The following is a 23,748-nucleotide window of genomic DNA, read 5'->3' as shown; positions in this document are numbered from 1 at the left end:
CTTGTTCACCCTCGTACATGCTCACATACTTGTCCTGATACACGACCCTCTCTTCCACCTCCTGTGGGGGCTGCTCCTCTCGAGAGTCCACCAGTGCACAATACACGGCTTTCCGAAAGCCAGCCATGTCACCCACCATGTCATCGGTAGCGGGCTCATGCCACGTGTACCTCCTCGCCGTTCTTTCGGCCCACTCCTTCCAGCTATCGGGAAGCAAATCTATTAGCTTCTCAATGCCGTCATGCTCTGTCACTCCGAACTCCTGAGCTGCCCTCCAGAGGGTGTCGAAGTGTGCCACGAACTCGATCAACGGTACATGATCCTTCTTCCGGTACACTCTATAATCTCTGAGCACCCTCTGTGCCCTAAGTCTATCGCGATCACTCCGTCGCGGGGTTCGGAACATACGCGCCATCTATAGAAAAAAACAGAAACAACCGCCTCGCGTATAAAAACAGAGTACATAACCGAAGAAGAGAGAGAGAGAGAGAGAGAGTGTATGCACGTATCGCTGTTCTAACCCAAACCCGCTGGTGTTCAAAGGCCAAAAGCTCTTATCTATCATAGGTCCAAGAAGCACTAGTGAAATTCTATCACGTCTAAGTTCAAACATTCAAAAGGCCAACACATACTCACATAAAAGCTCACATCAACATTCACGTCATCATATCATCACACATCAGCCACATGCTTTCATATAAGTTCATCATACATCAACAGTTCATAACACCATAACAGTTCATAACTCAAATAATTTCCAACTTTTCCACATCACGTTGTACCCTTCCACATGTCTCAACATTTACTTAAACTTTACATAAAAATCATTTTCAACACCAAAATCACAATTTCCTCCACTTCCATATACTTTCCAAAATTTCGAAATTTTCATTACCTCATTTCAGGTTGAGTGCGATGAGTCGGATGTTGAGCCAATGACACTTTTGAAAACTTACTCCAGTCAGAAAAAGAATTTTTTTTTTTTTTTTTTGGGTCCAGAGCAGAAAGAGAAAACCTAGGCTCTGATACCACTCTGTCACGCCCGCATTTCCTAAGGATAGGAAGTACGGTGGACCGCGACTAGGGGGGGGATAAAGAAGCGGGGAAGAAAGGGGGTAACAAGAATATTTGACCCAAAACATTTAATAAAGGAAGTTCACTTTTAAACATTGTACTTAAGACGACATTACAAAAGTTAAAGTATTCAGAGTTTTAAATGAAAACATCGTGACGGTTTACAAGCAGCGGAAAAGACCAAAAGACAGATGATGCCGGGTATGACGACACGACACCATCCAAAAGATAAATACACACTTTGGCTTTAACTGCTCAACATCCGTCCTCCCCATCGCCGCTCAACCTGCACATTAAGAAAACAACATGCAGGGCTGAGTACTTATTGCACTCAGTGGACACACGCCAAAAACATAGTTTGTCATGCCATAACAGTGTAACATTGGGGTTTTGAGTATAATGAAAATAACCCAAGTACACAAAATACATTTCATAAATTCGACTGCGCAGTCATTTTTCCGATATTGCCACCCTTATTCCCTCAATCATACACTATCTGATCCAAACCATGACAAGGGGCGTGGCCACACCCCAGGTCATCTAGACCGGCCAACTTGCTCTCAGATGGCACCCAGTCTCGTGTACACTAGCCTGAGGGTTCGCAGCCCAACAGACCCGAATTCGATTAAACATATGTGGTAAACCACTTCAGATAGGTTTCAAAACGAAATAATTGGCAAGACAAACAGTTCACCTCCATAAACATTTCCGGAACAAAGTCCGTATTTAAAGATAACCCACATAAAAGTAGGGTAGAAAAGCCCACCTCGATTGCTTAGCTTTTAAAACAGTTCCCTTCAACCACACTTTCCTCGAAAAAGATCACCCTTTTGAAAGATAAATAATATCATGATTAGAGTCAGAAGAGACGAGACTTTAAACGACAATGCATGATTCCTACGTGGACGACTTCAACATCTAGCACGTTACACGTACATACACTTAACAACATATTACAAAACAAACACACAAAGTCACACGTTCGAAACACACCCCGCACGCAAACGACGTACCCAAAACGCGCACACGACACACGAACACAGCACTCCAAGTCCTGGCATACCCTTACTGTGCAACGGCTCACTTGGCTCGGAAAGGTTCGGAAAAAGGATCGGCGTCTCGGCCTGGCTCGGTGTCTCGGCCGCCTGGCTCGGCACCTCGGCCGACCGTCTCGGCCGCCTGGCTCGGCACCTCGGCCGACCGTCTCGGCCGCCTGGCTCGGCACCTCGGCCGCCTGGCTCGGCACCTCGGCCGACCGTCTCGGCCGCCTGGCTCGGCACCTCGGCCGCCTGTCTCGGCACAGCTCGGCACCTGTCTCGGCACAGCTCGGCACCTGTCTCGGCACAGCTCGGCACCTGTCTCGGCACAGCTCGGCACCTGTCTCGGCTCAGCTCGGCACCTGTCTCGGCACAGCTCGGCACCTCGGCCGACCATCTCGGCCGTCCGGCTTGGCACCTCGGCCGACCGTCTCGGCCGCCTGTTCGGCACCTCGGCCGACCGTCTCGGCCGTCCGGCTCGGCACCTCGACCGACCGTCTCGGCCGTCCGGCTCGGCACCTCGGCCGACCACCTCGGCCGTCTGCTCGGCGCCTAATTTACACCCCTTTTCCTCTGACCCCCGATTCTCAAACCCTATACGACAAACACACCACGCATTCTACATCCCAAAACACACCCAAACACCTGGGATCATCCCTTCCAGACTCTCCACAAATCTGCCCTAGGCTGAACCCAACAACTCTCGGCCAACACACACGAAAACTCTCGAACCAAACACTGATTCCTCCGAGCCATCTCTTGGCCAAACACACCCACATTCATCACAAAAACCTATCACTCAGAAACACGCCACTTGCACATGAAAACATCTCCCAAAAACATACAACTCGCGAAACTGCGCAGTTTACTTGCAAAAATCATAATAAAATCATACGACATCCAATGAAGCTGAAATTTACACACCACACAAAGGACACATTAACCTTTACACAGTTCAAAATTCGTACCCAACGGAGATCGTTTGCTTAGTTAAAAAGGGGTCGGAACCCACTGTCAGTTATCAACAAAGACATGCTTCACACAGACACATCATCCCACAACCTATCCAGCACCTAAACCCTCCAAAACGTCCTATATGCATGAGGTTTCGAAAATTAACAAGGGTTAGGGGTTACCTTTCTCCGAATAGTTCGAAACGTAGGTCAAAGCTTCCCTACTCCGATTTCAAAACGGTACGCGAGAGTTTGCTACCTTAATGAAATCAGGAATCAATGAGAGGGAGTAAGAGGGAAGGTAAAAACCGAGAGGGAGAAGAAGGGAGACTTACCAAAGAGAGAGTAACTTTGCGAGAGAGAGAGCGAGCGAGAGAATGAGAGAGACCGAAGAGGGAAAGAGATTGGAAAAGGGGAAAAGAATCGGTTAAGAGGGAGTGGGGGAGGTTGAGAAATTAGTGGGGAGAGGGGGAGGGGTTTTTTTTTGAAAAGCCGAGAGAATTAGGGAGGGAGGAATTTAATTTGTTATTTAGGATTTTAATTCTAGCTTAATTAGTTAATCACTTTTAATGCTAGGTAAAAACACCCCATCCGCAACAATAGTGTAAAGCAATTAATATTTCCACACCATATATTAAGCACAACACACAAGACATTCATTAATTTTAAAGAACCAAAAACCACAAAATCTCGGATATTACAAGTTCATCTCTGGAGGACTGTGGAACATCTACTCATACAATGTTTGTCTTTGTCAAGCCTTCCCCTCATATCTAACGAGTTACATAATTCCTTGAGTTCATCTCGTTGATGCCAGGGAAGGAATGTTCTTTCACGCAGATTTCTTAAGATTGAATTTATGCACTTTCCTTTCAGGCTTATATAAAATATACAGTACGGCGGAAGCGGGCTGACACGGAGAAAGCTCTCAAAGACATCCTCTGCAATGGGAATTACTCAACATCAAGAAATGAGGTATGTAATTTATCAGTGACATGTACTCATACGTGCCTGGCCTCGTATAAAACTATATGATATGGTGCTATATGTGTATGAATGCTAAATAAACGTTTTAGCATGTGGAGATCTACATGACTATTTATTTTATATGTGTATTGTTTATGTTGTACACCATCATATGCGATTACAATGGTTTTAACGTGATTCTTACCTCTTTGCTGATATTGCAATTTATTCATTGTGTTTTTCTTCCCACTCATTGGATTACTGGTTAATGCTGCTCTGTTCTTGTCATTCTCTCATGTTCAAAGATAGGAACAGGCTATGCAGATCAGTTGAACAAGAAGTCTCGAATAAAGCCTGTTCATCATTCCAAGAGAGCTTCCCACAAGAAGTCGAAACGTAAGTTTCACCTCTGATAAGTTAAACAAAGTAGTCTATTCATACGGAAAACAGCGTTGTTTGTTGAAAAACATCAACAATATATTACACGTATGCGGATGGATATTTTTGCCGTGGGATGATTGCAAACAAATCCAAACTTAATGGTTTTTTTTTTTTTTAAATCCAAACTTAATGGTTTATCTGACTGATTTTTAAAGTTGCAGGACAGACCGAAATTTGACCAAACTTCATAGTTTTTCTGACAATTTACAGTTATAAGAGTATACGGTTCCACTTGGTTGAATAAATGTTTCTCTGCCACGTGTTCTTGGGATTTTTATCTGATTGTGCTACGAAGTTTTATCGTTAACTTGTCTAATTATTTCCCCACAGAATTCAAATGACATGTTTACTATATTTAGGGAACCATCGGAGAGAAAATCCATTTGATGGCTATGATGACGACCCTGCAAAAACATTTTTCGCTTCATTTGGAAAAGACTCCAGTTGAAACTTCAGACACACGGAGCAGAGAATTTTTACTGGAGTCACAGTAGATTCAACGAACAGGATGCTGAAAGTGGGACAGAATCTCGTTCTTTCAGTATAGGAACATACGCTGATCGCAGAAGCCTTGGTTTGCCAGCAACCGGTCCTTTGAAAATCGAAGATGTCAAGGCTGCGTAAGCACTTCCAACACTTTTATCATGTAGTATCATGTGTGTGTAACTTCGAAAGCTAGAATTTATGACCTTTGCTTTTTTTATGCAGCTTTCGCTCGTCTGCTCTGAAGTGGCATCTCGATAGGCATCAAGCTTCTTCACGAGTGAGTTATTTTTCTTTTCCCCTTTCCATTCGCCACTCTCTACTGTTAGTTTTGCCTACATGATACATCTTGATGTCGAGTTTGTTTATTAAGAACGACGTGTTTCCATTGCCTCGATACGTTGATGACTTTGATGTGAGGGTGAAGAAAAATAGTTCACCTTGCTAAGATTGTAGGATTGAATGGATTAGTTTTGATTCTTGAATTTACAGGCAGTTGCTGAAGAGAAATTCAAGCATTGCGTCGATGCCTACAAATTATTATGCGGGAGTCTTTCTTCGGACTAGTGTATCTTTCCTAAGTGTGTAAGACGATGAAGCACAACTTAATTGATAGTAACATGCTTCCTCTTCTACCAATAGTTTGGAGGTTAATGATTATGGAAATGAGGTGCATACTATGTAATGAAGTTAAAAAGGTTACATACTTGCATCTAAATTTTCCTTTAAATATCATATAAAATTCCAAACTATTTTCGCCTTACCAATATTATATTATAAAAATTAAAACATCAAAATATTTTCAACAATGAATTATCAATCACATGCCATAAATATTTAATATTGTTAAAATGCATCTTGGCGATTTAGTGTGGAACGAAAAAAAATGTGGAGTATTAAATAGTTGCAACAATTGATGCAAAATTAATTATTCATAGATTAATTTCAACAATTCAAAATATAATTTGAAGCTATTTCTTCAATCATAAAGCACATTATCAAACTTAAAACACATTTTAACATGCACTATTTTATAGAACTGATAAAATAGTTATCGAAATTGTCATTTAATTATTACAACTCATTATCATATTATCATATGATATCCATTTATAATTAAGTTGTTAAGATTATTTTAATTTGAGATACTGCTATGACTCATTATATCCATCCAAAATTATATTGGGAGATTGAATCTTATATTTAATCATCATATACTCCTATAATCATTTTAGACAAACGGACCCTAAATATTGTTAGGGAAAAAGGAAAAAAGAGCTACAGTAAGCAACATCAAAGTAACGATCAAGCATTTCAGCAGAGTTTACTTTCTCAATATCAACGACGGCAATCCAAATATTAAAGTCACAGGCAGCTCTACGACTTAGCTAAACTGACACGGGCCGGCTGATTACTGTTATCGAGTTGAATTCCTGATTAGGATTTCGGAGAATCAAGTTTGATTTTTTCGAATTCCTGATTTATTGGGGGGGAAATTGTGCCATTTTGGAGAATCAATCGGTCATTAAGGGTGTCTTTTTTCTGATTGCCGAGAGAAATGGGATTATTTTGGGCGTTGTTTGAATCCCTATCGATCGTGGCCTCAGTTTTTGTGTTTGGATTGTTGGCGTCCATCGTTTTCGCCTCCTTCAGTAGAAGTCGCAGTCACAAGTAGGATTCCGACCCTCAATTGGTTTGTATTTCTCTCAAAATTTCTTCTTTTTTAGCAATTTTAACCTTTTTTTCAATTTTAGGTGTCACGTTGAGGCACCGCCAGTTTTCGAGGATCCGAATTCGTTGAAATCGGTATGAGTCGCGATTCAGTATTGATACTATTCAGGTTTTTTGTATTGTTGTCTTGTGTTTAAATAGACAGCTGATGGTAGTCTGTAGCACAAACTCTTTATTGGAATCTGTAGTTTGATGGTTTGAAGCTTGGTGAAAATTTGGAGTTATCTTGATGTCTTCCTGCAGCTGAGTGCATTTGTTGATTGAATCTCTATTATGAACCAGGTTTCGGTTCCGCATATCTCCGATCTGGCTGAAAAGTACATCTCTTTGATAATTCCAGCGTACAACGAAGAGCACAGGCTTCCGGGGGCACTCGATGAAACCTTGAAGTAATCACATCCAACCATTTACTTTACTGAATTTTTGTGCATTTACATGGTGATCTGGATGTTTATTTATTTGAATCTTTTTTGTAAGTCTTCTTTATGAACCATATGATGATCTGGTCCATTTGAAAGTGCTTCTGCATTATAGTAGCTCGCGTGATCTAACTCCTTACCTTGTATGTGATTATGTTGGGAATAATAGCCTTTAGAACATATCTCTGAGAGGAAAATTGCTTACAAATTTACAATCTATTCAGAAAGTATGCTCCATTGGTTTGACTAGGAGTTATCTTAAGAGGATGGGGCTTGTTTTACATCACAATTTCATCTTAGCTAGTATTAAATCCTGTGTAGCCCTGTGATAGTGAATCATGTATACATATAAACACCCAGAATAGGCATTCAGAATCTCATTATGATCTTTTCTTAGAAGTTATTTGCCTACAACGTTTACTTATAATTGTATTAATAACTGTAGTTATCTTGAAGAACGTGCGGCAAAAGACAAAGCGTTCACATATGAGGTACTTACACTGTTTATAGATGTATGTCTGTAGTTTTTATATGATATTGGCTAAGTTATGTGATATTCCTAGCTGATCTGTAAATAATTGTTAATCTGGGAGATATGCTAGACAGATTAGATACTGAAGCCTGTAGTTTGGTACTTGAATTTTTCAAATTTGATGTCGATTATTGGTCATTCTAATGATTAACGTTTTTCCTCTGGATGATACATTAATGCAATATTGTTTAGGTTTCCTTTGCTTTTATCTTTTCAATCTCATCATTATGTTTGTATGCAAAAGGATGTTGCATTTCGAGTGGCTGATTAAAAAACTGCATATTTGTTATGATCCAATATTGGAATAGGTGATTATTGTTGATGACGGAAGTGCTGATGGTACAAAAAGAGTAGCATTTGACTTTGTGAAGAAATACACTGTGGAAAATGTCAGGCTAGTTCTTCTTGGGCGGAACCATGGAAAGGGAGAAGCCATAAGGAAAGTGAGTCATTCTGAATAATTAGTTCCGCAAAAATGTTGATGATATGTATCCTAGGTCTTCTACTCCAAACAAAACACTTAATCTTTTTGCTTTGGGAAGCATGGCTAAACAGGGTATGCTTCACTCACGCGGTGAACTACTTTTAATGCTTGATGCTGATGGTGCCACCAAAGTGAGTGACCTTGAGAAACTTGAAAACCAGGTTAGTCATGTTTTTTACCATCCAAATGTGCTTTATTGTCATTCATATAACCATCATTTTTGAAACACTTAATCTTTAACACCTTGAAAGACTGCATTGATGACCTCTACCTGAAATGACGCATTATCAAATTTTACCTGACAACACATAGTATCCTGCTAAGCCAACTTTGGCTTAAGTTACTCGATACATATGGTTTCCAAAGAAATACTGACAACCTTATGTTGTCCTTGTTCAACTCATTTTCAACAATTTCCTGAAATTGAAACTAAAAAAAATCATACATAGTTGTATATCTTATCTGATGACTCCCTTGTCAGATTCATGCAGTTGCTGCCAATGAACAAAAATATGGAGACTCTACATCTAGTGGTGATGTGACTTTAAGAATCTCAGATGTCCCTATTGCTGCTTTTGGGTCACGTGCTCATCTTGAGGAGAAGGCTCTAGCATCAGTTGAGTGAATTTGCATGATCACTTATGTGAGTTACTTTTAGTTTGTCTTGTTTTATATGTTGTCTAATCTGTGTTCATATTTATCTAATTTTTCAGAGGAAATGGTACCGGAATTTCTTGATGAAGGGATTCCATTTGGTAGTTCTGTTGGCTGCTGGTCCTGGAATTAGAGACACACAGGTACTGGAAACTTGAGAACTCTATTATCTCATTATCTGGCATCACCTACACATCGTGTTATCTCCTTAGAGGCTTGCTTGTGGTTATAATTTTTTTCTTGTGTGCACTGTATTTTTGGTACCTGGTGAGGAGACGAGTGCACGGTATGCTTTTGGGAGATGCAAGCTAATCTTCATTCATTCACCTAACTGCAGAACATAAAATTTGGTTGTCAGATCTTCTTTAGTCATTGTATTAATTCTTTTACTGTTAGTTATGAACTTTTTTCTCATAACAGTTGTGCTCTATTTGACTATTTCTATAGTATTTTTTTCGTATATGCATACATTAACTTAGCTGTTCTGTGTAATATGTGAACGATGGTATGTACATTGCAACCCAAATCATACCTTTTTTTTCACTTTTCTTAACTCTCTTCTCGTTGCTTCTCTTTATGTTTCAGTGTGGTTTTAAGATGTTCACAAGAGCTGCTGCCCGGAAACTATTCACAAATATCCGCTTAAAAAGGTGAGTCAATAAACCATCTTTGATGAACTTCATAAATTTGGAATGCTAGTTTAGCCTTAAGATTCAACTGGCTAAGTTTCTTATCTATTCTCTCAAAAGTTTGTTTCTTGCATCTACATTGCTCTTTCTCGGGTGCAAGTCAATTGGGTTCCCCATTAAATGAATCTTGAATCTTGATGCAGGTGGTGCTTCGATGTTGAATTAGTATACTTGTGCAAATTTTTCAGCATTCCCATGATTGAAATCTCTGTAAACTGGTCCGAAATTCCCGGATCCAAGGTCAACTTGTTTAGCATTCCAAATATGTTGTGGGAGATGGGGCTCATGTCTGTTGGCTATAGAACTGGCATGTGGAAAATTCATTCATGAAGATTCTTCACCACGAGCCAGGTTAGGTTGCGGCACAGTCTTTATGTCGATGTATTGTTCTAAGACGAGAGGATTGGATTTGATACGACGTGTTAAGGTAAACACATACTAATTGATGCAGCTGAGATTCTGACAAACAATGCTTGTGATAGAGCTGTAATATTTTGTAATAGATCTGCTGTTAGCATCCATTGCTTATATGACTGATCATTCAACTAAGATTTTTGGAAGGATTTCATTTCATACATCTGTATTAGCTTTGATTTTTGTTTTGATTCTTCAACTCAATTTCTGATGAATGGAGGTTATAGATCTGTTCTAATATTGGATAATGATTACAGTATAATGGCTGAAAATAGGAGAGTTTAATTTTGGCCGACAACAAAAGTCTCGGGCTCGGCTCGAGTCCACCGTAACACGGTCTGTAAAATTTTCTGTTTATTTATCTATCTATCGAAATAGGAGTCTAATTCCATACGAACTACGCCCTTCGCCTCTGGAAAGATGTAACACATTTTTTTGTCCAACAAAAAATGTTGATTTTTAATTTGTAGAAAAAGTAATCATCATTAATATACATGAACTACTATTTTTTTTGTTTCTCTTGTTACTACTCATTGCATCTTTCTCTTCATTAGTATATAGATTCAACTATATTTTCTCTCTATATAAATAATTTTGTTGAATCGAAATTGAAACGCCGTCCATTGTTTGGAATTAATATGCAATCATCACTCTAATAATTATGTTAGAGATTTTCAAATTAAGAGCCAAAACCCCACCAATAATTTCACAATTTACTCTAGAGTCTAGGCACTACTATTGCTAGTACAGATTTCCACAACCAATTGCATAAATGCCAACCATCATTTAGGACAAAAATCACAATGAGTCAAGACTCAACAAAAATCAAATATTACTTCCACAAATGGTCAAACATAGCATCATAAATTGAATTTTCTATTCTCATTAGGAATTAAACCACACATCAACAGTAAAACAAGCACACAAAGACAAATAAAATAGATTAAATATTCACAACCTAATGATGGAATTCGCCAGTTTTCTGTTAATCTCATAGTCAAATCTTGATTAAAGAAATGATTTTTGAAGTCACCTTATCTTCCTCCAATATACATGCAAATCCATTTTATAGAGTGGTTGAATTCTCATTTTGCTATAATGGAGTAGTTACATTGCCTACCTCATCTAGACTAGTTTTATGTATTCAAAAATAGATACACTAGTTATATATAAATAGCCCATTATTGCATAAAATTGAAAAACCACAAGATTAGAGAGATAAAATCGAAAGTGGGAAGAAAAATGGGGCCTTTGATGGAGGATTTCAAGAGGCAAGCTTCTTTTTTCTTGAGAGAGAAGATCAAGACAGCAAGATTGGTTCTGACTGATGTAACACCTGCACAAATGTGAGAGTTTGATCCATTTATTTTCATTTCATATTTTATGATTCTATGATGTTTCATTTAATTAATATGTATGTATGTATGTGAAGATTGACTGAAGATGTGACAAATGGAGATTCATTGGCAGCAGATGTTCATGCCATGAGAATCATAGCTCGAGCTGCCTTTGAAGTTGATGATTATGAGAGAATTGTTCATATCCTGCATCATAGGTGACCTTTCTCTTTTCTTGTTTATTTCGATTTTAGAAATATATTGCAATATTAAAAAAATATGAATGTATGCTCATGTTTTATAGTAGTAATTTTTTTTATCTATCGGATTTGGAATTTGGAAAAAGAATACTACCAGTTTAGGGTATTTGGATTGGATTATTGAAATCATCAACCAGCTTAAAGATTATCACGTCCTTAATTTTTTAGAATTTTAATATTATTATTTTAATTAAAACATGTACTAACATTTATTAGGATTTAATAAAAAAAATGACAATAGTTAGAAGGAATTGAAATAGAATTAGATTGGTAGTGCCACGGCTATCATTGGAATTTAAAATCGACAAAAAATTGCAATATCTGCTTCTTGGCATTGAACTTGTCGTATCGTTGGAGGGAAAAAAAATTCATGACTAAAATGTGTTTCATCGTCACATTATATGAGTTTCTACATATTAAAAAATCGATAAATTAAGATACTATAGTTTTAGACGAAGACTTTGGGATGGTGAGCTCGCTCTCCTCCACCATAATCAAACTACCAATATAAGGCATTCTGGCCTCCACCGCAGATTAAATCTCGTCGAAAATGTGAAAGTAAGAAAAATTGAAAGTTCGTGTATTTGTATGCAGAATTTATAATAGTATACTATATGCAAACCAGAATCGTGTTCAAGTTTGTGTGTTTTGGCACAGTTACCTCTATATTCTATGCATGATATTAAACAAAATATTTATAAATTCTCTAGCCAAATCCAATTATCCAAATCCTGTTTTTAAATTATATTAAATAGTGACGTATTTCTTAGTAATAAATACTATGTTTTATGTGATTCAGGTTGTCAAAATTTGAAGCATGGAACTGGAGGGCATCCTACAAAGCTCTAATCCTTCTTGAACACCTTCTCACACATGGACCACAAAGAATTGCTGAGGAATTTGAGATCCATCAAGACACCATCTCAGATATGGCAACTTTTCACTTCATAGATAACAAAGGGTACTTTTTCTTTTACTCTTGTCTTTTCCATCTCAACGTAGAAAGTTCGTGTATTTGCACGCACAATTTATAGTTTACGTGCAAAACTAGAAGCGCTAGGGAGTTTGTGAATTTAAGCGCAACTAAATTTAACATTCATATTCTATACTGCCTCCGCCAATGATAACCTATCTCACTTTAACTATACTCGGGTTTTAAGAAATGTAAATTCAAGAATTAATGATCAAGAGATTAATAAAAGTATTGGTGTATTAATGCAGATTCAACTGGGGATTGAGTGTGAAGAATAAATCAGAGAGAGTTGTGAGTCTACTCCAAGACAGGTCATATCTAAAAGAAGAAAGAGCAAGAGCAAGGAAGCTCACCGTTGGAAAAATCAAAGGCTTCGGGAGTTTCAACCAGACTCTGGCTGATGAGAGCTCGGATGACGATGCTGACCGTCGCCCAATTTTCAGATCGAAATCCCTCTTCTTGGGCGGCCATCGCGATGCTACAGCCAAGGCTAACTTATTGGGATCAGATGAATACACCAAGTTATTAAAAACCAACATGATAGCTGAAAATGACAACGTAAAAGGCTGCTCACTTGCCATGGAAGAAGATCATCCATTTTGGGACAAGGAACTTCAGACCAGAGCCTCGCTACTGTCTTCTGTATAAACATGTGCACCTTGAGTGTGTGTCTTTGTGTGTGTGTTATGAGTGTTATTATGTTTTTTCATTGGATATATGGAAACAGAAGAGCTTAAACTATGTAAAGAGAATACTAGTATTAGAATATGTAATTCAATATAAGAAAGAATTGAAGTACACAAGGAAACTATGTCCCGGAACTTCACAACAAATGAAATTTGGGGATAATAAGAACATATCAAGAAACAAAATCCTAGCCTTTCAAGTTCATCGATTCAATATCAGAATCAGCAAATATCGAAATAACAAAGCTGCAACTAGTATGCTACGACCTGCACTTCCAGCCGCTTGCATCGTATGTTTAGAAGCACTTCCTGTGCACAATAGATGGGCCAGACTCATCATATTCAGCCTTCGCGATCCACATCTGCAACGACGACAACGAATAAATTTAGAATATTTTTTTTTATTACAAAAAAAAAGTGGTTGTAAGATGTGGAGGTAACCTGTTGGAAAGTGCTGAGGGATGCCAAGATGGAGCCTCCAATCCAGACACTGTATTTCCTCTCAGGAGGCGCAACGACCTTGATCTTCATGCTGCTCGGAGCGAGGGCAGTGATTTCCTTGCTCATTCTGTCAGCAATGCCAGTGAACATGGTAGTGCCACCACTGAGCACAATGTTGCCATACAAGTCCTTCCTGATATCCACGTCGCACTTCATGATGGAGTTGTACGTGGTCTCGTGGACACCAGCAGCTTCCATACCTATCATCGCAGGCTGGAAGAGGACCTCAGGGCACCTGAAACGCTCGTTGCCAATGGTGATCACCTGCCCATCAGGCAACTCGTAGCTCTTCTCCACAGAGGAGCTGGTCTTTGCAGTCTCGAGCTCCTGCTCGTAGTCAAGGGCAATGTAAGACAGCTTCTCCTTCATGTCCCTCACAATTTCCCGCTCTGCTGAGGTGGTGAAAGAGTAGCCACGCTCAGTGAGAATCTTCATCAGGTAGTCAGTAAGGTCGCGCCCAGCCAAGTCGATACGAAGGATGGCGTGTGGCAGTGAGTACCCCTCATAGATGGGGACAGTGTGGCTCACACCATCACCAGAATCCAGCACAATACCTTCACAAGAAACAGTTATCAGCATTTACATCATTGTTAAGTTACAAAGTGATTAGCATATACGAGATGCTTACCAGTCGTACGGCCACTGGCATACAGAGACAGGACGGCCTGAATGGCGACATACATAGCAGGGGCGTTGAATGTCTCAAACATGATCTGAGTCATCTTCTCCCTGTTAGCCTTGGGGTTGAGTGGAGCCTCAGTCAGGAGAATAGGGTGCTCCTCAGGGGCAACACGCAGCTCGTTATAGAACGTGTGATGCCAGATCTTCTCCATGTCGTCCCAGTTGTTGACGATACCATGCTCAATGGGGTACTTTAGAGTCAGAATACCTCTCTTAGACTGAGCTTCATCACCAACATACGCATCTTTCTGGCCCATGCCCACCATCACGCCAGTATGCCGGGGGCGACCAACGATGCTAGGAAACACTGCTCGTGGGGCATCATCTCCAGCAAATCCAGCCTAAGCCACAGAAAAGTTTTCCACAAGACAGATCAAATTAGGGCCAGAAAGCAGATACCTAAACAAGTTTATAGACAATGAATTTGTCAATATACCTTAACCATTCCAGTTCCATTGTCGCAGACGAGTGGCTGAATGTCCTCTGATTCTGCCATCTTACACTAGTTCTAATACTAAAAGATAGCTTCAATTAGCACAATCTGTGATATAATAAAAATTATTCCATGATCCTATTTTCAGCTGATATAAGGAAAATTTCCAATTTACCACTAAAAATACAGAACCAAAGCCGGAACAGCTCCTCCAACTTTCCAAAATTATGAGCAGCCATTAATAATCATACAATGATACAACAAAAAAGGAAAGCAACCAAGGACACTAGTTTGTTTTGGTCATTAAACAAAAAGAATATTTGGAAAAACATCATCAGAAATAAAACAGAACGCCAAAGGCAATAGAGCTAGCAGCGTCATAAATGTGAATCATACAAACAATAATAATACCATTTTCTGAAATGGAAATTATTAGTATGCACTTTTTAGATCATTTTCAGCTAAAAACTTCATAGATTATCCACATTATCACGCAAATCGACTCCTGCAAATATGAGAACTGACGCAATACCAAAATGAGATTCGTATCATCCCAGCCGATCATGAAACAACATCAATCATAACTCGAATTTAATGCATTTCATAAAAATCATCGCTCGGAATCAAATTCTAACATGCAGATCCGATAAATTGAAATTACTCAAACAGTCTCACCTACAATGACGTGATCGCGCACGAATTCAAAGTTTCAAACAATAATTCCACACAATCGAGGAACAAAATTCATCATTAAACATGAAAAACTACTCGTCTAAGCTCATGTTGTCAGCAGAGACGAACCAAAGGTGACGGCACAAACATCAACACAAATTGGCGCGAAAGAGGAAAACGAATGCGAGCAAAAATTATTACGATGATAAAATGCATCGAGTTGAATTCACGTGAAAGCGAAATGTACCTTCCGGAACGCAGTAGTTGTAGAGGGAGAGAGACGAAACCATGGTTCGTTGAAGAGGGAGTTATAACAAGAGAATGGAGAAATGTGTAGCGTTGGATCAAAACAGTTTGGATCTACGGTGGAGGTTGGCATGTTGTGGGCCACGCAGATCTTCAAAATTCCCGCTATTTTCGCGTTTACTATACTTTTTCCTTTTACTATTTTTACTTTTACATTTCTGGTAAATATACTCCAATGAAATTAACATGCCTTAATTGGTATAAATTATTGAAATTATTATTATGATTGGCATGTTTGGATTGGCCTATAGCTAAAATCAAATTATTTGTTTTACTAGTTCGGTTCAAGTATTTTTAAATACGCACAATTATAGTATTTGGCTACAACCAGGAAATATCATGGAAAATTAAAAAAAAAAAACATTGAAAAAATCAACCGAAATTTGACGATTTCGAAACGAAAGTGGAACCAAGAGATTATGTACGTTTTACTATTATATTTTGAGCTTAAATGCATAAGAATTATTTTTATAGACAAAACTAGGAAACTAAACAAGCCTTTAAGCTATAACCATCCACATGTTGATTGATTATACTAGTATAAATTCAACTTTAAATATCTAAGTATTAGTAGTAGTATACTCCCTCAGTCCATAAAAATTAGTCTCATTTATGGACAACACAAATTTTAATAAAAAAATTGGTATAGTAAGAGAGATGGAGAGCAAAAATAGAAAAACCAAGAAAGATAAAAAGAAAAAGTATGTAAAGTATGAGAGGGAAGAGAAAAGGTGAGAAAAGTGAGAAAATTTGATCAAAGTCTCTAAGTTTTCGACAATTTGCCAACAGAGAATCTCGTGTGCAGACTCAAACACATTAAAAAGTACTACATCCGTCCCACTTTAGGAGTCCCGGTTTACCATTTCAAATCTTAATGAATACACATGTTTTACGACTCTTTCCAAGTTACATCACATACTCCATAATAAGACTTTCACGTTGATATATTTGTTCTCGCATTACACTTAGTTAACATATTTCTTAAATGGTGAATCTAACAACAAATGTAATTCAAACTCAAAATAACAAAAAGTTGACAATACCATAAAAAGAAAGATATCTAAATCATTGTTTTTCCTCTAGTTTTTTAGGAATAAAGGGGCACAACAAGCTATAGCAGAGTAGCAGAAAATGATAGAATAACAAATCCATCTTCAACATAAATGAAACTCGTGGCTACAAGAATCGACTAGCTTCAACAGGCAGCAGCGTAGATCGTTTCGCTAGATAAGAAGAAGTAAACCCGAAGGCTGTCGCTTCTACAGGAACGGGGGCAGTATCACCCATCTCCGGGGATATTTAGGTCGTCCATCTTTCCCATCGAACAGCTGCAAGAAATGTCACCATTACATACAAATCAGAAAGCATGATGACTATAACAAAAATATGATACACCTCATAACTTTTAAGCTGTTTGTTGTTTGGATACAGTTGATAAGAATGAAGAATGGTCACCTTCTTTAGACGACGGTGCTTGGCAAGTGCCCAGTTTGTCATTATGGCAGCCGCTACCACCATGAAAACGATACCTGCTACAGTTTGCGTCGCAATATTGAAGCCCAGCCACTGATAGATCTCAGTTGTGTAGTTTGCACAGGTCACAATGTTGAAGAGGAATCCACGAGGGATTTGATAGCCGCCTCCATCAGATTTTCGAAGATTTCGCAACAAAATGTGGCAATAGAAGTTGGAAACCTGGCAAATTGCCCCAACAGCAAAGCCAATTTTCATCTGGAGGTCACTCACGGGCGTGTAGAGCGGGTGGTTCACGTAATACGCGATCCAAGCACCGAAAGTCCAGTAATAAGCGCAGTTCCGGAAGACGTTCGAGAGTGGTGACGTTGCATGGCTGAAACGGTGCACGAAGAAGGTCTCCATGATACGTTTGAAGTAGTGGAAGCACCAGTAATACATGGCATATGTCTGAACCGGGTGAATGACGCGCTCCCCTTTGTATCCGAAGATCTTGTATACAGGGAAGTAATAAAAGATTGGATAGAGAACCAGAGGACCCAAGTACTCAAAGAAGAAAAGAGTGCTATAATTGACTTGTGTGCCGAGATCCTTGAAAACGACAGTTAACTCATTCCCCTCGGTGTATTCCTTCAGGCTCTTTTTGTAGTTAAGGACGGTAGGCCTCTCCTTTGACCCAGACGGGACAGGGAGGGTCAAGCGCTGCCTGGACGGGTAGTATTTTTTGGCTGTAGGTGGAATATAAGGAAATTTAATCACCATATCGTAGGGATAAATGAAAAACTAACAAACAAGTGAAACAACCCAATACTATGAAACTGCCACTTGAAGCATGACAGACAGGAGCTCAACATAATCAGAATATTGTGTGTCAGCATATAACTAATTGTTATCTAACTTAAACGGAAAAAAACAAAAAAAAGTAAGCGGTTATGGAGTGATGGAGACAGCATGCAATTTTGCACATGAGCAGGAAATTTGTATACATACATCATTCACAAAGTTCCAGTTTCAGATTAAGCATTCTGAATTTAATAGAATGAAAATCCAAGCAAAGCAATGAGCAATGGGAAACAAGAATTCCTATATTCCTCCATTCCAGAAGTGTGTGAATTGAATTGTAACGCAAACCAAGAAAAAGGGACTGTTTTTACAGATTTCTGGAGACCAAAAGAGCTATTCAAGAAATAAATTTTTGGATATAATTATGTTTCCGCATAGTAATTCACAATTTTATGGATCACAAACGTACACATCCTTTCCCATCACATCCCACCAAGATTATTGTGAATTTGTATATCAATTATTCAGTTATACAACATACTTCCAAATAACTCATGTTCATATCCTAATTTAATTGTTCGTAATTCACAACTATATGGATCACAAACACACACACCCATCACATCCTACCAAGATTAAGTACAAGCAAGTCCAAAGAACTCATGTTCGTTTTCACTATACGCAGGGTTAACATTGTTCGTATCCTAATCTCATTGAAAGCATTCGCCTGTAAACACCCAATTTGTAAGTTTTGGTACTCTGTTTCTCACACACCTTGGTAACAAATAAATCACAACAAAAAACAAATCCACATAGTCCACAGTTCAATCCTGAGTAACTTTATCAGGAAGCAATTCCCAAAGAAGACAAGATCCAACCAAAAACAAGAGCAATACAGACACCCAAAGCAACTTACTCTTCTTGTGAATGGCCTCCTGCAGATCAGCCACAGTAGCCTGCAAACTCACACCAAATCAGATCCCAAATCAAACCCTCATTCACCAAAAACACAACACATAACTCTCACAAATTCAACTCCAAATCTACTACTACTAATTACCTAAAAAAGTTCTATCAACACTTCACCTACATGAACTACACCAATTACATTATACACCGTTTGATTACATATACCCAATCCCATACGCCCAAATCCACTATGAACACGGTAATTCACCAACTACAACATCACTGAAAGTAAAGTAGGTCACACGAAATTCACAGCTCAGAACTTCAAATCCAGATATGAAAGAGCATAAATCGATTGGAAAACGGAAGAAACGTACGGAATCAGTGAGCTCAAGGCCTCCCTTGATGAGCTCGCGGCCGCTGCGAGTGACGACGGAAACCTTCATCGTTTATTGCCGCACGCAGCTGGGAGCTCCAATGGAGGAAGATCTACCTGAAAACAAGAAATGGGGTGGAATTTATGGTGAAATTTGGGCGGAGATTGACTGATGAGTGAGTGATGAGGCAATTAATAAGATTGGTTGGAGCAGATGGGCAACCTGTATATACTGATGAACTACCCTCGCCACATTAATTTGTGATTTAAGGTGTATTTAATTCTGATTTAATTTGATTTATTTAGCTCAAATTTTATTTATTTTTTTCCTTCAATTTATAGACGAAATTTTTTAATTTATTTCTTTATATAGTCATAATTTTGGAAAAAAACATTTAATATAAATGCTATCGAAAATGGGTTATTATTTGAATTAAAGTTATTGAAAATATAAACCGAAGGCTCAGCATTGTAGTAGTAGTAGTTAAGCCGAAGACTTAAATTAAAGTTCTTTACCATGCCCAAATGTAAAATCCAAATAAGTAGGAACATGTATGAAGAAAAAAAAATTAGATTAACAATTTTACATATTCGAGCTTAATTGCACATTACTTACAAGGAATAAACCATACAACAAAATTAGCAAACTCCATCACATACCAACCAAATTGAACTTACAAAGCAAAGCAATCAAAATTAAATGGAAAAATATAGACTTGAAATTAGACTCTTTTAGGAAGAGCAAGTGACGAGAATATTGAAGACACGGCGGTGCCGAGGAATGCTAGTAAGCAAAGGCTGGCAGCGGCATTGGCGACGTTCATAAAATTGCTGATTCCCAGCGCATCTCCTAGGTCCTTCAAGTCCAAGGCCATTCCGATGCTCGCTGCACCACCCGTCGCGAGAATGTAAGACGCCGCCTGTGATTTCAAATCAAGAGACTAGTTATAATATTATGTCGATGCTTAAATCCAAACCCATTAGTCTTGTGCTAGACCATTCGTGTAGGATACAAACTACAAAGGATGTTGTGAAGAATTCTTTTTTATAATTTTCCACTTTTTGCATTTCCTATTTTTAACGAAAAAGGTTATTTTAGCACCCTCAGTCAATGGAAAAAAGCAATTTTTAATTTTTCCAAACTATTTTTTTGTATTACTTGGTCAATGTAAATCAAAACGGAATCCACATGATTGTAAAAGTCAATAACGCTAAATATACTAATAAATAATTGTACATATCATACTAAAATAACCAATAGAAAATACTAATAAAGAATTTAGTTGATTTACCTTGTCACCATAGAAATCAATTAAAACAAGGCCATTGCCTCCAAATCGAGTTCCAGTCGTTATATGGTAAACGGTGAAGGCTGATTGCATGGCTGTGTATGCTAATCCGATCACAACTGCGGCACATAAATATCTGCCAAAATTTGAATAAGTAGTTTTAAAATATTTTGAATTAAAATTACAAAAATGAGAGAAAATTTCTAAATTTCTTTACACAGTTGCTTATCAAATCTTTCACTTAGTGGCGGATCCAGAACAAATTTCTCTTGGAGAGATTTATCAGATGGAAATAGTTTGCAACTTAAAATGAATGAAATGAAAGGGAGGTAAAACTGTAACTTTACAATATCAATGTCAAAATATCACAAAACAATAATGTTTACCATTTTAAATTTTCGTTTGACCTTTATTTTGAAAGTTAACTCTTTAGTTTCTAACTAACGATAAAAGAACAAATTAATTGTAGCAATTTCATGTGCATGCATACGTACCGGTATGCAATGAAGTCATTGAATCTGACTTCAACGTCCGCATAGGTGGTCGACGCAGTGCCGGTGGCGGTGGCGAGGAGGATGAGCGATATCAAGAGGCATATGAACGTTAAAAGCCTTACAATGAGCGACACGACCGGCGACACGGCGTAGGACGGCGGCGGAGCCATTCTTCAATATAATTTTCCTAATTATTGATCAGTTTGTTTTGTTTTTCTTTAGATGGAAACCTAATGCTGTGGAATTGAAGCTAGGTTTAAGGGTTATTTATACATTTTAAGATATATGATGACCACAGCCAGCTGATCGTGACAATATTGCACGTTACAAGTGGCAATATTTAGGTCGTTCTTTTATTCCATACTAGCCATTACTCCCCCGTCCCTTAAATTTTGTCACAATTTGACTGGACATGGGTTTTAAGAAATGTAATGGAAAGTGAATTGAAAAAGTTAGTAGGTAGTGGGTCATACTTTTAAAATATTAGTTCTATAATAAAATGTGAGTAAGAACTAGTTAGTGGAATGTGAGGTCCATTACTAAAAATGGTAAAAAGTGAAATGTGACAAAATTTCTGAGATGAACAAAAATGGAAAATGTGACAAATTTTCAAGGACAAGGACGAGGGGAGTATTATTTTTGATATTGCGCATGCATGTCATTTTATGTACAGTCGTTTTGAATCAACGACGGATTCAGAATTTTAGATTTAAGAGTGCAAAAGAAAAATAATTTTAATTTAGAGGTGTAATTGTACTCCCTTAGTCGATGTTTTGAATAAAATACGAGTAGTTATAAAGAAATTTCGTACATATATAAAGGTTTACCAATTTATATATCTACGTGGTAGATTATTTTATGTTAACATTATAATAGAGTGTTCTATTAGTATATAATTAATGTAATTAAGTTTATGTTATATTTAGTTTTATTAGTTATGCAATTTATCTTGATTTTTATTGTTTGAACTTGATTTACACGAATTTCCCGTTTTTGGGGTGTAATTACAAGTATATTATGGTTGACTTCTGCCTCGTGGACTTTCCAAGTCAATGCATCTGAGTTGGTCGTGATTAATTTCTTAATTAGTTTTATAAATGAGAAGTGGGATTTATTTAAGTAAATCGTAGTCTGTCATTCGATTTTATATTAGGTTGGAGAAGTAGTTAAACTACTATCACGTAGTTAAATTACTTTATTCATTCATGAAAAATAGTCTCATTTTACTATTTTAAGATGTCTACAAAAAAAAATATCTAATTTTTAAAAGGAATATTAGCATTTAATATCATGAAACTTTCAAAAAGTTGAATTTTTCCCATGAACTTTAAAATTGACAAATAATATCACAAACTTTACCCCGGGTTTATTTTTCCCACGAATGAAAAAATTCCCCAAATAATATTATGATACCGATTTTTTTTCATAATTTCTCGGCAATAATTTTGAGAGCTTCAAATTTTTCAATCTTTGAAGATAGTTTTTCTTGAAACACTCCCTCCAAAATTGTTCTTCAATCTATTAAAATAACATGAATTTTTTCATTCATGGGAAATAACAAACCCGGGGTAAAGTTCGTGATATTATTTGTCAATTTTAAAGTTCGTGGGAAAAACCCAACTTTTTGAAAGTTTCATGATATTATATGCCAATATCCCTTTTTAAAAATTGAAAGTTTATGACTCATATTTTATCCACCTTTTCTTCTCTCTCGCATACTTTACAAATCTATTCTACATATTTCTCTTACATTACCCACATTTTCTTATTCTCTCTTACTTTATCAAATTCTCAATAAAACTCGTATTGTGCATAAATGAGACTATTTTTTGTGGACGGAGTACTACAGAGAGAGTATTAATTTGGTAACTATTTAGGAGAAAGCATGGCATTTTCCTCTCTCGTATTGCAGTACACAAAAGATTGCATCCGCTACCGTGCATGAGTCTCACAATTACTTCTACACTAAATTAAAACACTTCATGTAAATCAATCCATAATACAATCGCGGGTGCTATAAACACTTATGGGTTGTTCAGTTTGCAACATTGTATATCAGATTAAATATGTAGATTGTTATGGTTCATGAGATTGAATCCTACAACTCAATCTTAGATGATTAATCATGTGATAATTAGTCATAGTCAACCCCCTCTAACTAAAATAATCTCATGACTAAATCCTAGATTATTGGTAATATTTTATCTAGAAAATCGAAATGATAGTAAAATGACACCTAATTACCAAAGTGACATGCATGCGCAACAGCCATCGCCTGGAGCACGAAGGGCTAGTAGCCCATGTGCAATTTTACTCCCAATTTTGTGTATTATCATAACATGTGCGTGCATGGTGCACCCGGTGTAAAATTCTATGCACCATTGTTGAAGCTCTTAGTGCGTAGAATAATATTTATGTAGCTAATACAATTAATAATTACTCCAATATTAGAATTATTAAGTGACCTCAGTATTAATTTTATCTTGCATGTGCATGTTTGACCCTTAATTGGCGGAGGCAATATTTGTGCTGAGATAATGCACTATTTTATTTCATGCCAACTGTAATCGGCACAATAATTATAGTAAATACTCCATATAGAATGCAATTTGCAAAAGGGTGGGAAAATTTTCCACTCATTTTTTATAAGCTGTATGTTAATAATAGCTAATTTTATTCCTTAATATTATTAATATCT

General features: G+C 37.6%; 5 protein-coding genes and 1 long non-coding RNA gene across 7 annotated transcripts; 3 read left to right on the top strand and 3 right to left on the bottom strand.

The window, feature by feature from the left end:
* Nucleotides 1-3,944: 3,944 nt before the first annotated feature.
* On the top strand, nt 3,945-5,703 carry LOC121761667. Its single transcript, XR_006042066.1, has 5 exons — nt 3,945-4,039; nt 4,336-4,426; nt 4,831-5,091; nt 5,180-5,234; nt 5,447-5,703. It is a non-coding gene; the product is annotated as an uncharacterized LOC121761667 (long non-coding RNA).
* Nucleotides 5,704-6,194: 491 nt separating this feature from the next.
* Nucleotides 6,195-10,038, top strand: LOC121762667 (dolichyl-phosphate beta-glucosyltransferase-like). Its single transcript, XM_042158622.1, has 10 exons — nt 6,195-6,625; nt 6,709-6,760; nt 6,968-7,074; nt 7,550-7,595; nt 7,945-8,079; nt 8,192-8,281; nt 8,602-8,736; nt 8,834-8,917; nt 9,360-9,424; nt 9,607-10,038. The coding sequence occupies exons 1-10, from the start codon at nt 6,513-6,515 to the stop codon at nt 9,791-9,793; spliced, it is 1,014 nt and encodes a 337-aa protein (XP_042014556.1). The 5' UTR covers nt 6,195-6,512; the 3' UTR covers nt 9,794-10,038.
* Nucleotides 10,039-11,101: 1,063 nt separating this feature from the next.
* On the top strand, nt 11,102-13,100 carry LOC121762747 (ENTH domain-containing protein C794.11c-like). Its single transcript, XM_042158730.1, has 4 exons — nt 11,102-11,223; nt 11,310-11,432; nt 12,274-12,435; nt 12,696-13,100. The coding sequence occupies exons 1-4, from the start codon at nt 11,120-11,122 to the stop codon at nt 13,093-13,095; spliced, it is 789 nt and encodes a 262-aa protein (XP_042014664.1). The 5' UTR covers nt 11,102-11,119; the 3' UTR covers nt 13,096-13,100.
* Nucleotides 13,101-13,205: 105 nt separating this feature from the next.
* Nucleotides 13,206-15,707, bottom strand: LOC121762746 (actin-1-like). 2 transcript variants are annotated; one of them, XM_042158728.1, is made up of 5 exons: nt 15,668-15,707; nt 14,752-14,829; nt 14,263-14,656; nt 13,575-14,188; nt 13,206-13,495 (listed from the first exon to the last, which is right to left on the bottom strand). In XM_042158728.1, the coding sequence occupies exons 2-5, from the start codon at nt 14,809-14,811 to the stop codon at nt 13,430-13,432; spliced, it is 1,134 nt and encodes a 377-aa protein (XP_042014662.1). In that variant the 5' UTR covers nt 14,812-14,829; nt 15,668-15,707; the 3' UTR covers nt 13,206-13,429. The 2 variants fall into 2 exon arrangements, with proteins under 2 accessions (XP_042014662.1, XP_042014663.1); XM_042158729.1 differs by lacking the exon at nt 15,668-15,707 and adding an exon at nt 15,424-15,448.
* A 1,042-nt stretch (nt 15,708-16,749) lies between these two features.
* Nucleotides 16,750-19,490, bottom strand: LOC121761128 (very-long-chain enoyl-CoA reductase-like). The gene is made up of 4 exons (XM_042156725.1): nt 19,269-19,490; nt 18,899-18,938; nt 17,182-17,927; nt 16,750-17,054 (listed from the first exon to the last, which is right to left on the bottom strand). The coding sequence occupies exons 1-4, from the start codon at nt 19,335-19,337 to the stop codon at nt 16,986-16,988; spliced, it is 924 nt and encodes a 307-aa protein (XP_042012659.1). The 5' UTR covers nt 19,338-19,490; the 3' UTR covers nt 16,750-16,985.
* Nucleotides 19,491-19,864: 374 nt separating this feature from the next.
* Nucleotides 19,865-21,270, bottom strand: LOC121761695 (CASP-like protein PIMP1). The gene is made up of 3 exons (XM_042157335.1): nt 21,051-21,270; nt 20,560-20,692; nt 19,865-20,187 (listed from the first exon to the last, which is right to left on the bottom strand). The coding sequence occupies exons 1-3, from the start codon at nt 21,218-21,220 to the stop codon at nt 19,990-19,992; spliced, it is 501 nt and encodes a 166-aa protein (XP_042013269.1). The 5' UTR covers nt 21,221-21,270; the 3' UTR covers nt 19,865-19,989.
* Nucleotides 21,271-23,748: the final 2,478 nt, after the last annotated feature.

The sequence above is a fragment of the Salvia splendens genome, chromosome 13 (genome assembly GCF_004379255.2).
Source record: "Salvia splendens isolate huo1 chromosome 13, SspV2, whole genome shotgun sequence".
In the NCBI taxonomy this organism is placed as follows: Eukaryota; Viridiplantae; Streptophyta; class Magnoliopsida; order Lamiales; family Lamiaceae; genus Salvia; species Salvia splendens.
The sequence above is the reverse complement of the archived record's forward strand: the minus strand, read 5'-3'. Positions and strand labels throughout refer to the sequence as shown.